Raw genomic sequence first — 12,151 nt, 5'->3', positions numbered from 1 at the left:
GGAGGAACGTCAGACGGCCGCCATGTTGGCGGGGGCAAGTGAACTCATGATTTGCATTAGCGGCGGTAGACTTTTTAAGAGCCACTTGATTGGACATGTATGATAGTGATTCAGATATATGATTCCATTGAAACGGATTGCATTTTATTCATTAGAATCACAAAATGATTTTAACTGGAAAGTAGAAATGCTGTATATGGAACGCCCCACTGCCAAAGAATTAAAATACAAATAATAATGGAATCATGAACCCGGAGAAAAACCAAATCAGGAATGATTGACAGTGATTTTGTTATGGTCCTCAACTTAGTCAAAAAGGAGATTGTACAAGCTTTCATGGAATTGCGCCATAAAAATGAGAACATTTGAATCCAAATGACAGGAACAATTTTGAGGTATCCCAGCAGAAAGAAAGAGTGATTATTGATTTTTTTTAAATGACCACTAATTCAGATAATGATTCCAAAAGTTGGTCTGATCGATTGTGTTTAGCAGTTACCCGTTTAAATGAGATTGAACAACATGCCCAGCATTTGATGGTTTCCAAGTAAGCTGCTGATGCCTTTTGGGGTTCCTTGAAAGAAGCCTTAAAATTCCAAATCAATGAGAAAAATTGGCGCTCTTGGGGAGTGCATGTTTTTTTTTTAAAAATCAGTTCTCACTGATTAGAACAAAATAAGCAAGGTTGAGCGCACTATTGGATATTTCTTTCACTGAAACAAAAAAAAAGGAGTTTTTCATAAAGGCTGATGAAAATACAGCCTTGTTTGTAAAAGCATTCCCCAAACAATAATAATAATAAATCCCGTCTCTAAAGACCATATTTTGTCCTATCTCATCCACTGCCTTTGACATCCTAACCATTTCAACTGGGATGTCGGGAATTGAGCGATGACGTTTTGAACGGCTTGAACGGCGATGGGCGTGCAATCCCATTCCACCGTCAAAATCCATCGCCGCCAAAGTTTGGACTACATATTCCTAGTCACAGAATGGCTACGTAAGATATACTAGCGATGCCGTACACGTATACATAGACTTATGAAGTTATGTACATAGTTTCACAGGTGTAAGGGTGTTATCAAAGTGAGGGAGATGACCTTCGTCAAACTAAATCATCCTTCTAATATTGTCCATTTTCTACTCAAAAGCGGTTACAAATAAGAGCTATTTGTAGTGTTTCCTTGTAACATTTTCCATCATGTGCATTTTTTTCTGTCAGAACTGGAGGTGTGGAAACAGATGGGTTTTTTGGGGGTGGGTAGGAAGGGCTTTCAGTTCATTCAGTCTCTGCCTACTGGAAATGATAGGAAGTGGATCAGTGGCACCGGAAATTGAATTTGTGAAGTCAAAATTCAGCTTTGGGAAAAAAAAAATTCTGACGTCATAAAAATTCAGGAGCAAAAATTCAGTCGTAAAAACATAGTCAAAGGAATGACTATTATATAAAATAAAGGTGGGAAGAAAAAAAATAAAATTCAGCCGCAAATCAATTTGCTGGCAAAAAAAAGCCAAATCCTGGTGACAGATTTGTTGGAATTTCGATGCGGCGAAAATAAACGATTCCTGTTAGGAATTGAAATTCAAACGAAAAGGGGAGTTTTTCGACGATTTTCCTGGGAAATCTGGATTGTTCGTGCTTGACTGGAGGATTGACGCCGGTGAATGTTGAGGAGTGGATGCCATTGAACGCATCGTGAAATGGAGGATGGAGGTCAGCTCATCGGTGGGGGAGCTGAGATCCGAAAGTCAAGTTATATCGGAGGTCCCATAGCTTTTCTTGCCGTCTTTGAAAAGGGCGCCGAAGCCGAGCCGGCCGGGCTCGACGGGATTGAAAAGTTTGACGGTCATTGACGTTTGGAACTCGGGCGAGTTCCACGCCCATCTTGCCGGGTCGTTCCTCGGTTAGGAAGAAGCGTTTCCTCCTTTGAATAGATTCTGGACCCAGGCAAGGGGCGTGGCCTGATGTCAGGAGTCGTCGTCCGTGTCGTCTATCAAAACCTTGGTGTCGCGGCTCTTGGATCTGCAGGGAAGAAAAAAATATATGCAGATGAAATTAGCAAGCAAATGACATACTTGTAAAATACGCAAAAAGGGAAATACACATATGCCGTATTGGCCCGAATATAAGACGACCCCGAGTATAAGACGACCCCCTTTTCAAGACTCTAATTTGAAAAAAATAAAGATTTTTTGAAAAACAAATTTAAGTTTTATAGAGGAAATAATGACAGTACATCTGAATAAATATAAAATAACAATATAATGGAGAGTCTTGAAACAAATCTTAACAATAATACCAGCTGGCATGGCTTGCTTAGGTACCGTCTTACGTTTTAAAATCTGAGTTTGATTCCGTTTGCGAAGTAGGCTAACATGGCGTGACATGTAACGCCGCTCTTCTCATTTCCAGTGGATTTTATAAGCACAAATTACTCACCTATCATGTGTACAGGGACAGGTGTTGGCATTTCAAAAAACACGGGTGTCTGATCATTTTTTTTCCTTTGTGACAGGGGATTGCTCTGGCTTAGGGCGTTAAGTTCAGCATTCGTTTGAAAGATATCTAGCGTCACCTAGCGTTGTGAATGAGTATGCCGTCTAGACTCCAAAAATAAGATGACGCCCCCCCACACTTTTTTCAGTCTTAATGCAATGCGAAAAACATCGTCTTATATTCAGGCCAAGATGTTATATACGCACGCATTGTTGGAATTTACAACTACACAAAGCCTATTTTTTTAGACTATTTGCAGCAGCCCAAGAATATAAAACAAGGGGCAACTGAAGTAGAAGTTACATTTTTAAAAGGGGCAGCTTATTTAAATTGTTTTTTATTGGATCCGAAAGTATGAACAAAAGGCGAGTTGCAACTTACTGCGAAGCAAGCCTGGGCCTGCGTAGACTCATACTGTAGCTGCGTTTCCAGCTCTTCTTGCCCTGTCGGTTCCGCACGCCGTCCTCTTGGTCCATCATCTGCTCCAGCAGGGTTTGGTCGTCGGCGTTGAGGGGAGCCACGCTGATGTCCCGCACCGCTCGGAACTCGCCGCAGTTGTTGAGGTGTTCGTTCTCCAGCCTGAAGAAGTTCCACACGAATCGCCTGCCGCCCAGAGAAACGAAACGTTAGCGCAGGTCGGTGGGAACGCCACGCCAGACTCCTGATCAACATTCTGTTACTCTCAAATTTGTCACATTTTCTAAACGGGTTGTAACTTGTAGGAATTTCAAATTTGTCAAATTTTGAAAAGGTGAATGAGACATTTGTGACACGGTTAAACTAGTTAGCTTCAAAGTGGGAAGTTCTGGCGCCATCAACGGCCCAATGATATTGCGCTAACTTAAAAATGCAGCATTCTTAAAAAGAAAACATCAGGAGATCATTTGATATATTTTGCCAATGGGCTGCTTCTATTTACACTGGATGGTTTTCGGTTGCAGCACTACTTTGGGGCGTGCTCGTTTAATGTCATAATAAATGGTCACTTTCTCCATTTACATATCCATAATAACATGCAAAATTAAGCCAGAGAAAGAAGAGTCTGTTTGGGGAGGAAAACACCATGATTTTTGGATTCTTTTCCACAAACTCGCATTTTGAGATATTCGGCTACACCAATTTCGTGAGCGCCCGCCTACCTAAAGACCTCCATCGGGGCCAGCGCGGTGGCCAGTATGTCCGAGATGCCGGGAACCACGTTCAACGTGCTGAGGGTGACGGTCATAATCCAGGAAAATCTCAAGAGCACGTCCTCCACGATGGCGCTGTAGTAATACGCCTGGGGGGGGGGGGGAAGGCGGCGGATCAATGGCTGCGTCGTGGAGGGAAGAGGCGGGATTTGGAAATACCTTGTGCGGGTAGACGATCTCCTCCCTCAGAAAAGTGTTTTCTCCAGCGTGGCGGTCAAAAAGGCCCCAGTCCATCTTGAGATCCCAGACTAGAGTGTAGCAGGAGCTGACCACCAAACACGTCACGTGCAAGTACAGGAAGATATTGGCGTCTTCAATGGATTGAGCTGCGGAAGCAAGCAAGCAAGGTCCACACTAAAGGCCTTTAACTTTTGCAACAAGGAGACGCCCACAACCGGGAATCAAGTTGCTGCTCTTGTTGTGTACACTGTTGTTGTTTTTTTAACCTTTGGTTTATTGCTTTGCCATTCCGGGACCGATCACGACATTTGGGAGCTACATTCTACGGATGTGTTTAAACCTACCAGAATTTTCGCCCTCCGATGGCGTTTACTTCAGTTTGCGCCAAAATTCTAACTTTCTGCAGTATGAAAAAATATTTCGGATTCTTTTGGCAATATATGCAATAGTGTTGCTTTTAGCCCTTCGAATAAAAAAATAAATAATAATACATAAAAGCCCAATCCCAATGGTATCCACATCGAATCTCAGCTTTCTGTCCAGTACTTTTGTGCTGGACCTGATTTTGAAGAGCCTGATCAACTACCGTATTTTCGCGACTATAAGGCGCACCCTCAATGAATGACACATTTTAAAAATTTTTCCATATATAAAGCACACTGGATTATAAGGCGCCCTGTCTATTTTGAGAAAATGTGTGCCTTATAGTCGTGAAAATACGGTAAAAAAAATGGAATTAATTCTAGGCGGATGAGTGGTTAGCGCTTGGGCCTCAGTGTTAGGGTTCGATCCCAGGTCGGTTGTCGGCTGTGTTTGCATGTTCTCCCCGGAATTGTGTGGGTTTTGTCTGGGTACTCCAGTTTCATTCCCCAAAACCTGCACTCTAGGCTAATGTAGCACTCTTAAATGAAAATAAAATAGCTAGGAGTGCGAGCGTTGTCTTAAATGTAACGCCAGGTGCGCTTTTGAGCATTTTGAAGCGGGCTTCTTTCCCCTTCCCTTTTGAAAAGGCGGGCGGATTTGGTTTGACCTGGAGTGTACCTTTGTGTGTGCTGTAGAGAGCGGCAAAAGTCACTACAAAGAAGGTAGTGGAGTATTTGCCAGCGTTAACCAGGTGAGGGAAGGCCCTTTTGGTGTCCCGGTAACGACGCAGACACTGGATGAATCTGAACCAAGCGGGAAGACAGTGAATCACTGCACGGACGCCATAGGAGTAGGTATTACACACATCGTTACCTGAGTGGGAGGACGACAGAAACGGGGGACGGGGGACGGGGAGGTTAGGTTTGGATTTGCCTCCAACCAACGCGACCGTCTCACTCACCTTTGCTGCTGATGAGTCCGTCGTGTTTTTTCCAGTCAAGTTCAAAACTGTAAAAACAGATCATGTACTCCACATCTAAGAGGACAATGCCCAAAGAGTTCAGCTGGTCGGCCAACCAAAAGTCTGCAAAGCCCACTCGATGGAATGGCGCAGTCATGACGCGAAACTGGAGGAGAGAAAAAAATTAATTAAAAAAAAGGATGGTGACCCTGGGGACACCTGGATATTTTTTCTCTCTCTCTCTCTCTCTCTCTCAACGACATGATAGAAGGTTAAAAGTCAAGTTACCAGCAGTTTGAGCAGCCAGAAGCGTGACTTGTAGTAGCAGGTCTTTAAAGGGTTGATGAGGAAGACAATGAAGAATCCGTAAAGAGCCAGAGGATTGACTTGCATGGGAACGGGAATGCTGTCGCTGAAGAGGCACGACAGCAGGCTGACGCACCACAGCACCCCCAAAAGTCCGGCGATCTGAACACACACAGAAAAAAAAATCAGCGGCGGGAACTATTTCAATCATTTCATGATATAAGAATTGTATTGAATTGTGGCAAAACAGCTTTTTTAAAAAGAAGATTTGATATGAAAACAGTAAAGGTGAATAGATTACAGACGCTCCCCTACTTACGAACATTCGATTTGCTAACAACGGTACATACGAACATGTCTGCGAATATGGCATATGTCGAAAAATGTTCGGAAAGAGATGCTGTAAGTTCGTAAGTTAGATTTTGTATTGCGCGCCTTTTTCCGAGTAGTGCTTCTTTCCGCCGCTAATACCGACGCTTGGTGCCGTGAGAGGGAGGAGGCTCCGCAACGTGTCGAGGAGGACGAGGACGAGGAGGAGGAAGAAGAAACGCCTGTCCCCATGAAGAAATTCGCTCATAGATAAAGCCATCGCACTCTTGGAGCAGCAAGACCCAAATATTGAACGTTGCACAAAGGTTGCAAATCAATTGAAGGATACCATACAGTGCTAACTCATCATTTATGATGAAAAAAAGAAGAAAACTGTGCAATCGTGGTTAGATGGCTTCTTTCGGCCACTTTCTAGCCTCTTCCTCCAAGGAAGATACTCATCAACCCTCATTTTCTTCTCCTCGAACCTCAACTTCTTCCTACATTGAAGTTACGGAGGAGGAAGTCACTTTTGAAACCCATTCCAGCGACGACGACGAAGAGCCTCTCATGATATGAAATCCTCCTCCTCCTCCATCATCTCCTTAAGCATCGAGTACATCTTCCAAAAGTAAGTTAAATTTCATTTTATTTATCTTATGACGTACATGTACATACTGTGTGTTACTTATACAAGCCTTAAACATACAAATGCACTTCTATAAACCTTCAATATACTTATATAGGCCTTAAACATAAATGATAATACAAAATATAGCGCTGAAGCAACTTACAAACAAATTCACCTTACGAACGATCGCTCGGAACCTAACTCGTTCGTAAGTAGGGGAGCGTCTGTATTTAACAGGGTGAATCCTAATTAAAAGCAAGTAGTGGTGGTGTTTGTCCAAACCTCAAACAGATGTTGATGCGAGAGGTTATTTCTGGGATTGAGTTCAAAAATAAGCACGTGGTTGACTCCCGCTTGCCTCCATCCGTAGGTGTTAATACCTAAAAACAGGGGAGAAAAAAGACACGTCAGATGGCGCTTTTGACCACAATTCAAATCAGATGACATCGTCGTACCTAAGAGGAAGAGGAACTCCACTAACAGGAAGCCTCCCCTGTAGATCCGGATCATTGGCCAGACATCAGCCATGGGAAACATGACGGCTCCTGAAAATGATGAAATCATTTCAAAAATGAAAAAAAATGGATGACTATTTAAGTGCACAGTCCTGATTGTGCGCGGGATACCTGTTATAATAACCGTGACCATCAAGACTAGGAAAACTCCACAGTAAAGTCCAACTCGAAAGGTGGTCCAAGCAGGAGCCGGCTGGAAAACCACACACCAGTGAGTGGGTGAGCAAGATGGTGGCATTTTGGACGGGCCAGTTAGAATCTGGACTCCAGTCTCTCACCTGGGCGGCTCCTAAAGGAGGGACCCTCAGTCTTTTCATGGCCTTCTGCCGGTCTCCGCCTTCCAACTCTGTGGTGACCAATCCCTGAAAGACGAGACAAAACGTGCGTGACAACGCTGCCATTTCGAATTAGAACAGAAACGATAGGATTTAATATGGTGTCGATTTTATTCATCACGATTGGATTTGTTTATATGATTTTTGTCTCCCCCTGTAGGCGGAGATCCCGTATGTTTTTGTGTGAAAATCACTCCCGATTCGTCTTCATCCAGGAGGATTCTCACTTGCAAGTTGCAATCAGTGTATGTCAAAGATGTCTTCCTGTTTGATTAAATTCTATTAATAATTAATCCATCATTTGGTCCTTCGAGCCGGGTACGCTGAGGTGTTACGTCAACAAGCCAGCAGGGTGACCTGGAGTTTGCCCCAGTCTCAAATTAAAGACACTCTTATACAAAAGTCATTAAAATGCATACATCTATAATATTATCCAGAATGACCCCAACATTCCCCCGTTTTTATAACATGTATGCTATTAATTCCTTTTATGGCAAATACAAAGGGGAAATGTCCGTTGACTGCCTTAATTTTACCCGCATTTTCCTTACTCGCACGGCTGGTCTGAAAAAGAACGATTAAAGACATCTTAAACTTGTTCGGTGTGTTTAAGAATAAAGTTTCATCTAATCTAATGTGAAACGCGAGAGGTGATTAACCGTAGCGCCAACAAAGTCACACGTGGAAAAGGAATTCTTGGCCAGGACTTGATAACGGCCTGGCCAGTTTGCAGGGGAGGTGAGAGAGTCAAAAGGTCACAGAGGTCAGAAATGGGGTCACCTTTTGAATTTGACTGCATGGCTTCGACGACTCGTCTAGTTAGACATGCGCAATAAAATGATCGAAATTCAAATCAGTGTCAGAATGGAATGAGGCCGCGTCAAGGGTTCATAAACGCAGTAGGGACGCACGCCGTGCGACGTTTTAGCCGTTATCGAGCCCGTGTGAAACGCGGAGGAATTGGCGGTGGCGTGGCAAACAGCTCCCGAGGGTTCAAATTGAAAAGGCCGTAGCCCAGATCAAACTGCGCTTCTAACGTCCCGATTCCTAAATGACTTTTCAGTTTATTTTACGCTACTGCGTTCAAAGAAAAACATTTATTTTCATACTTGAGTGATGAACTCGTTTCAGTGACATTGACAATACTAGCCGTCTAATTGCACGTGGTTCTTTTTGTCCTGGTTCATTTCAAAGAGTTTATCACAACTAAAAAGGAGAGTTTTGTGCCGAAAAAAAACCCGGGGACGAACGTCAAACTTGTAGCCATTGGTTTTGATACCAAACGCAAGGTGATTGCAATTTGGGGTTGTGAGGTGAAAGGTCAGAAAAGACATTTGATTCAAATTTGAAGTGGGGAGGTCAAAGGTCACAGAGGTCAGAAATATGGCGATGCATGAAAAAGTGAGTTCATAAATAAATGTTGTGCCTTAAAAGAATGTGCCATGTTGTCAATTCATAAGCATAAAATGTATTAAGAGGATTTCACAGTGGAATTTTAACACTGGCACGTTGACATGTGGACAAGATCAATTTGTTTACCTCGGTCTCCGATATGAGCTGCGTAATTTTCTTGCAGGTGTAGAACGGAGCCACTTCCACGTGAGAGACTCTCCAGCAGGCGCCCCGCGACGTATCCAAAATCTTATCGTGCTTCTTTAAGATCTTTCGGAAACCCGTGAAATTCAGGTTCTGCAAAAAAAAAAGTGGGAAAAAAATTGTAAATTTGATGTATACGACATATATGGTTCCTACTTGGCATAAATTCACTTAATATGGGTGGTTATGGAACGGATTAATAACGGAAATTGAGGGAATACTGTACTTGATTGTCATTTTGAAAGGTTTCATTTGGTGTCTGCCGACCTGGTAGTTCTGCAAGAGGATCAGACTGAGGTAGAACTCGGAGAAGGCCAGCTGAAGATCTTTGATATTTCTGTGTTTGCATCTCTCTTGCTGCGACAGAGTGAAGACGGTTTTCCTCCTTCGTAGGCCCCGCCCATTGGTGGCGATCTCCCTCTGGGCGTCCAACGACGACTGCAACTCGTTCTGTAGCGTGGCGAACCTTCGCTGGGCCTCGGCCAGTTTCTCTGGAGGACGGAGAAGAAGAAAAAAATGTAAAAATCAAAACCATTTTTAATAGGAAGAAGATTTTTTTTTGGTCATTTCCCGTCACGGCGTGTCGTTACCTGAGTAAAATGTGTTAATCTTGGCCAGCTCCTTTTCACACCGCTGGAAGAACTTTTCTTCAAACTTTGCATAATAACGTTTAACCGTGTCCTCATCCGTCACTGCGGGGAGAAAACGGAAAATGAGTTCACGGGTTTACGGCCACTAGACGTCCGCTCCATTTGGACGCCGAGCCCCGTCAGTGTCAACGGGACGGGAAAAAGTACCTTCGATGGACGGGGCCTGGTCCTGAGCGGCGTATAACATCTCTTTGAAGGCCTGAAAGTTTGGAGAAAACAGGACATGATAAAGATGAAGTCGATTTGATGCCGACCTCCCACTTCAAATGGATTGGACGTCTGATGAGACGCCACACAAGTGCACGTCTATCATTGTCAATGGCATTGAAAGAGTTTTATTTACATAATATAATGGAGAAAAAATGTGTTTTAAACCCATTGGGACCTTAATTTACGTTCAACAAATATATATATATGGGATTTGAAGATGATATTAAAATAAAAAGAATATTAAAAAAATAGGCAATCCAAGTGAATAATACAGCTAAAAATAAGAATAACCAGAGATAAAATAATTATGGGGTTAAAAATACAAAATAAAAGTGATTTAAAAAAAGAAAAGAAAAATATATTCAGGTATATAAATATTTTTTTAAATAAAAAGGTAATTATTAAATCATTTCCCCTAGATTTTTATTCATTCCATTATTATTATTTTCCTATATTTATTTATTGTTAAAATCTATTTTGTTTTTGAAATGTAGTATTTTTTTTCAATGTATGTTCCCAATTTAATTTTCTGGCCATATTTTTCTTTCATTATTATTTTCATGGTCAAGCATAAAGGGGCTATCAATGTTTCATTTGACATTTACATGGCAATAGTAGCCAATTTTCTGTGGATTTGGATTTTTTTTTTACATTTAAATCAATGAGACAGCTCTAAAAATTCTGCGCAAAAAAGAAAAAGTTTCCATATTAATTGTGGGAATCAATTATCGTGGGTATGCACTTTTGAGAAGCACTTACCCGTGCGATGACAATAACGCGCTCGCTCAGCAATTGTCACGTATTGACCAAGAGGTTCAACTAAAGCAACCAGAGACAATGCAACGACGCCGATTCTGCTGACAATCCGATAAAGCTAAAGAAAACAACCGCGATCATGTGGCTTTTTCGCTTTTTTTTTTCTCCAAACGACCGTAGACGTTCAATCAAATCGAGCGGTCATCCGTTCAAACACGAATTGGAAGGATACAAAAGGTACATACATTCATTGATTACAAAAAAAAATACTAATTGTGGAAAAATACAGGTAAAAACGAATGAGTACAAGTAAAAAAAATATATGCAATTTTTCATATTTAAATAAAACAAGGAGGGCTTTAAATTTGGTTTTTATATTGTTGAAATGAATTTATTTCATTTTTTAGATCAACTTTTTCAAAATCTTTTTGACCTTGAATTCTTTATCATTTAAATAAAGTATGGGACGTCCAATTATGTGGCATCCACTCAATCCTATGAATGGGTTTAGTATCAAAAGCAGACGTCCAATCCATTTGAAGTGGGAGGGTGGCATTCTGAGTTGACCAAATTAGCAGCCATTGACGACAATTGGCGTCCAATCATCCTCCTGCTGTCAATTGAAATGAGCACCGACTGAAGACGTCCAATTCAAAAAGTGTTTGTATCAGCAGAAGACGGAAAGATTGGTCGTTTCGCCCCCACCTCAAATACATTCGACGTATAACGCCGTCAATGCACCAAATCAAAATGAAATGGTCACTGAAACGTTTTCCCTTGCCATGTTTTGCCGTCAAGGAATAATTAGCATTCTCGTGTTAGCTAGTTTCGTCTCCATCACTCAAAGGATAGCAGGTGAAATAATTAGCATTGTAGTGTTAGCTAGTTTCTTCTCCATCACTCAGTTGAGCAAGACAAGCCATTGAAACGTCTGCGTTGGAGTTAGCATCCGAATCGGAGACTTACCTCGTACTGAATATACTGTTTTCTCCATTCCGGGGTGATGTGAGCCGAAAGATGCTCCGTGAATTTCATTTTGAAATCTTTGGACACCTCGCCTTGTCGTCTAGTGGCCGACTGGGAAGCCAGGAAACATAGCTAAGCTGTTTTTGTGGACGTCGACTCCGAGTCGTCGGTTATGATTTCACATTAGCATAGCTAGCTTGAGTCCGAATGTCACCATTTCTGTTTAAAGTGACAGCGCTTCTCAATATATGATAATATTTAAGCTAGCACGAAGACGTCGCAGGAGACGGCAAGTAAACAGCGGCACATCACCGACGGACTCTTTTATGGCAGCTTTCTTCTTCGTCGTCTATTTCTTCTTCCTCCTCCTCCTCTTCTTCTTCTACTAACTCCTCCTCCTCCTGCTCTTCTTTCAGCGTTTGCCAAACAAGGACTACTTCGCTACTGCCCTCTTTTGGGAGAGAGGGGGAGTGCAGTGGAAGATCTCAAAAACAAAATAAAATAATGAATTTTAAAATTCACCAATTTTAGTTAATTAATTCCTGCCCGCGTCCTGGCCCAAAATAAAATTTTCCATAATATAAAAATATTTTAGGGGGTTTAAAAATAATGCATTTAAAAATGTAATTATAGATGTATTCACTGGCTGTTTTTATTTTTTAATTTACAAATAGTTCAATACTTAA

At 41.9% G+C, this 12,151-nt stretch overlaps 1 protein-coding gene across 2 annotated transcripts; it reads right to left on the bottom strand.

Annotated features, from left to right (window-relative positions):
• Nucleotides 1-127: 127 nt before the first annotated feature.
• LOC144085459 (xenotropic and polytropic retrovirus receptor 1 homolog) lies at nt 128-11,832 on the bottom strand. 2 transcript variants are annotated; one of them, XM_077614745.1, is made up of 16 exons: nt 11,466-11,832; nt 9,681-9,732; nt 9,474-9,575; nt 9,151-9,374; nt 8,827-8,976; nt 7,231-7,314; nt 7,064-7,145; nt 6,893-6,982; nt 6,720-6,817; nt 5,480-5,659; nt 5,192-5,357; nt 4,909-5,103; nt 3,847-4,013; nt 3,637-3,776; nt 2,879-3,100; nt 128-2,023 (listed from the first exon to the last, which is right to left on the bottom strand). In XM_077614745.1, the coding sequence occupies exons 1-16, from the start codon at nt 11,532-11,534 to the stop codon at nt 1,969-1,971; spliced, it is 2,076 nt and encodes a 691-aa protein (XP_077470871.1). In that variant the 5' UTR covers nt 11,535-11,832; the 3' UTR covers nt 128-1,968. The 2 variants fall into 2 exon arrangements, with proteins under 2 accessions (XP_077470871.1, XP_077470872.1); XM_077614746.1 differs by having other exon boundaries at nt 7,064-7,141; nt 7,251-7,314.
• Nucleotides 11,833-12,151: the final 319 nt, after the last annotated feature.

The sequence above is a fragment of the Stigmatopora argus genome, chromosome 12, assembly GCF_051989625.1.
Source record: "Stigmatopora argus isolate UIUO_Sarg chromosome 12, RoL_Sarg_1.0, whole genome shotgun sequence".
Taxonomy (NCBI): Eukaryota; Metazoa; Chordata; class Actinopteri; order Syngnathiformes; family Syngnathidae; genus Stigmatopora; species Stigmatopora argus.
Note: the sequence above shows the minus strand (reverse complement) of the source record. Positions and strands in the feature narration are given on the sequence as shown.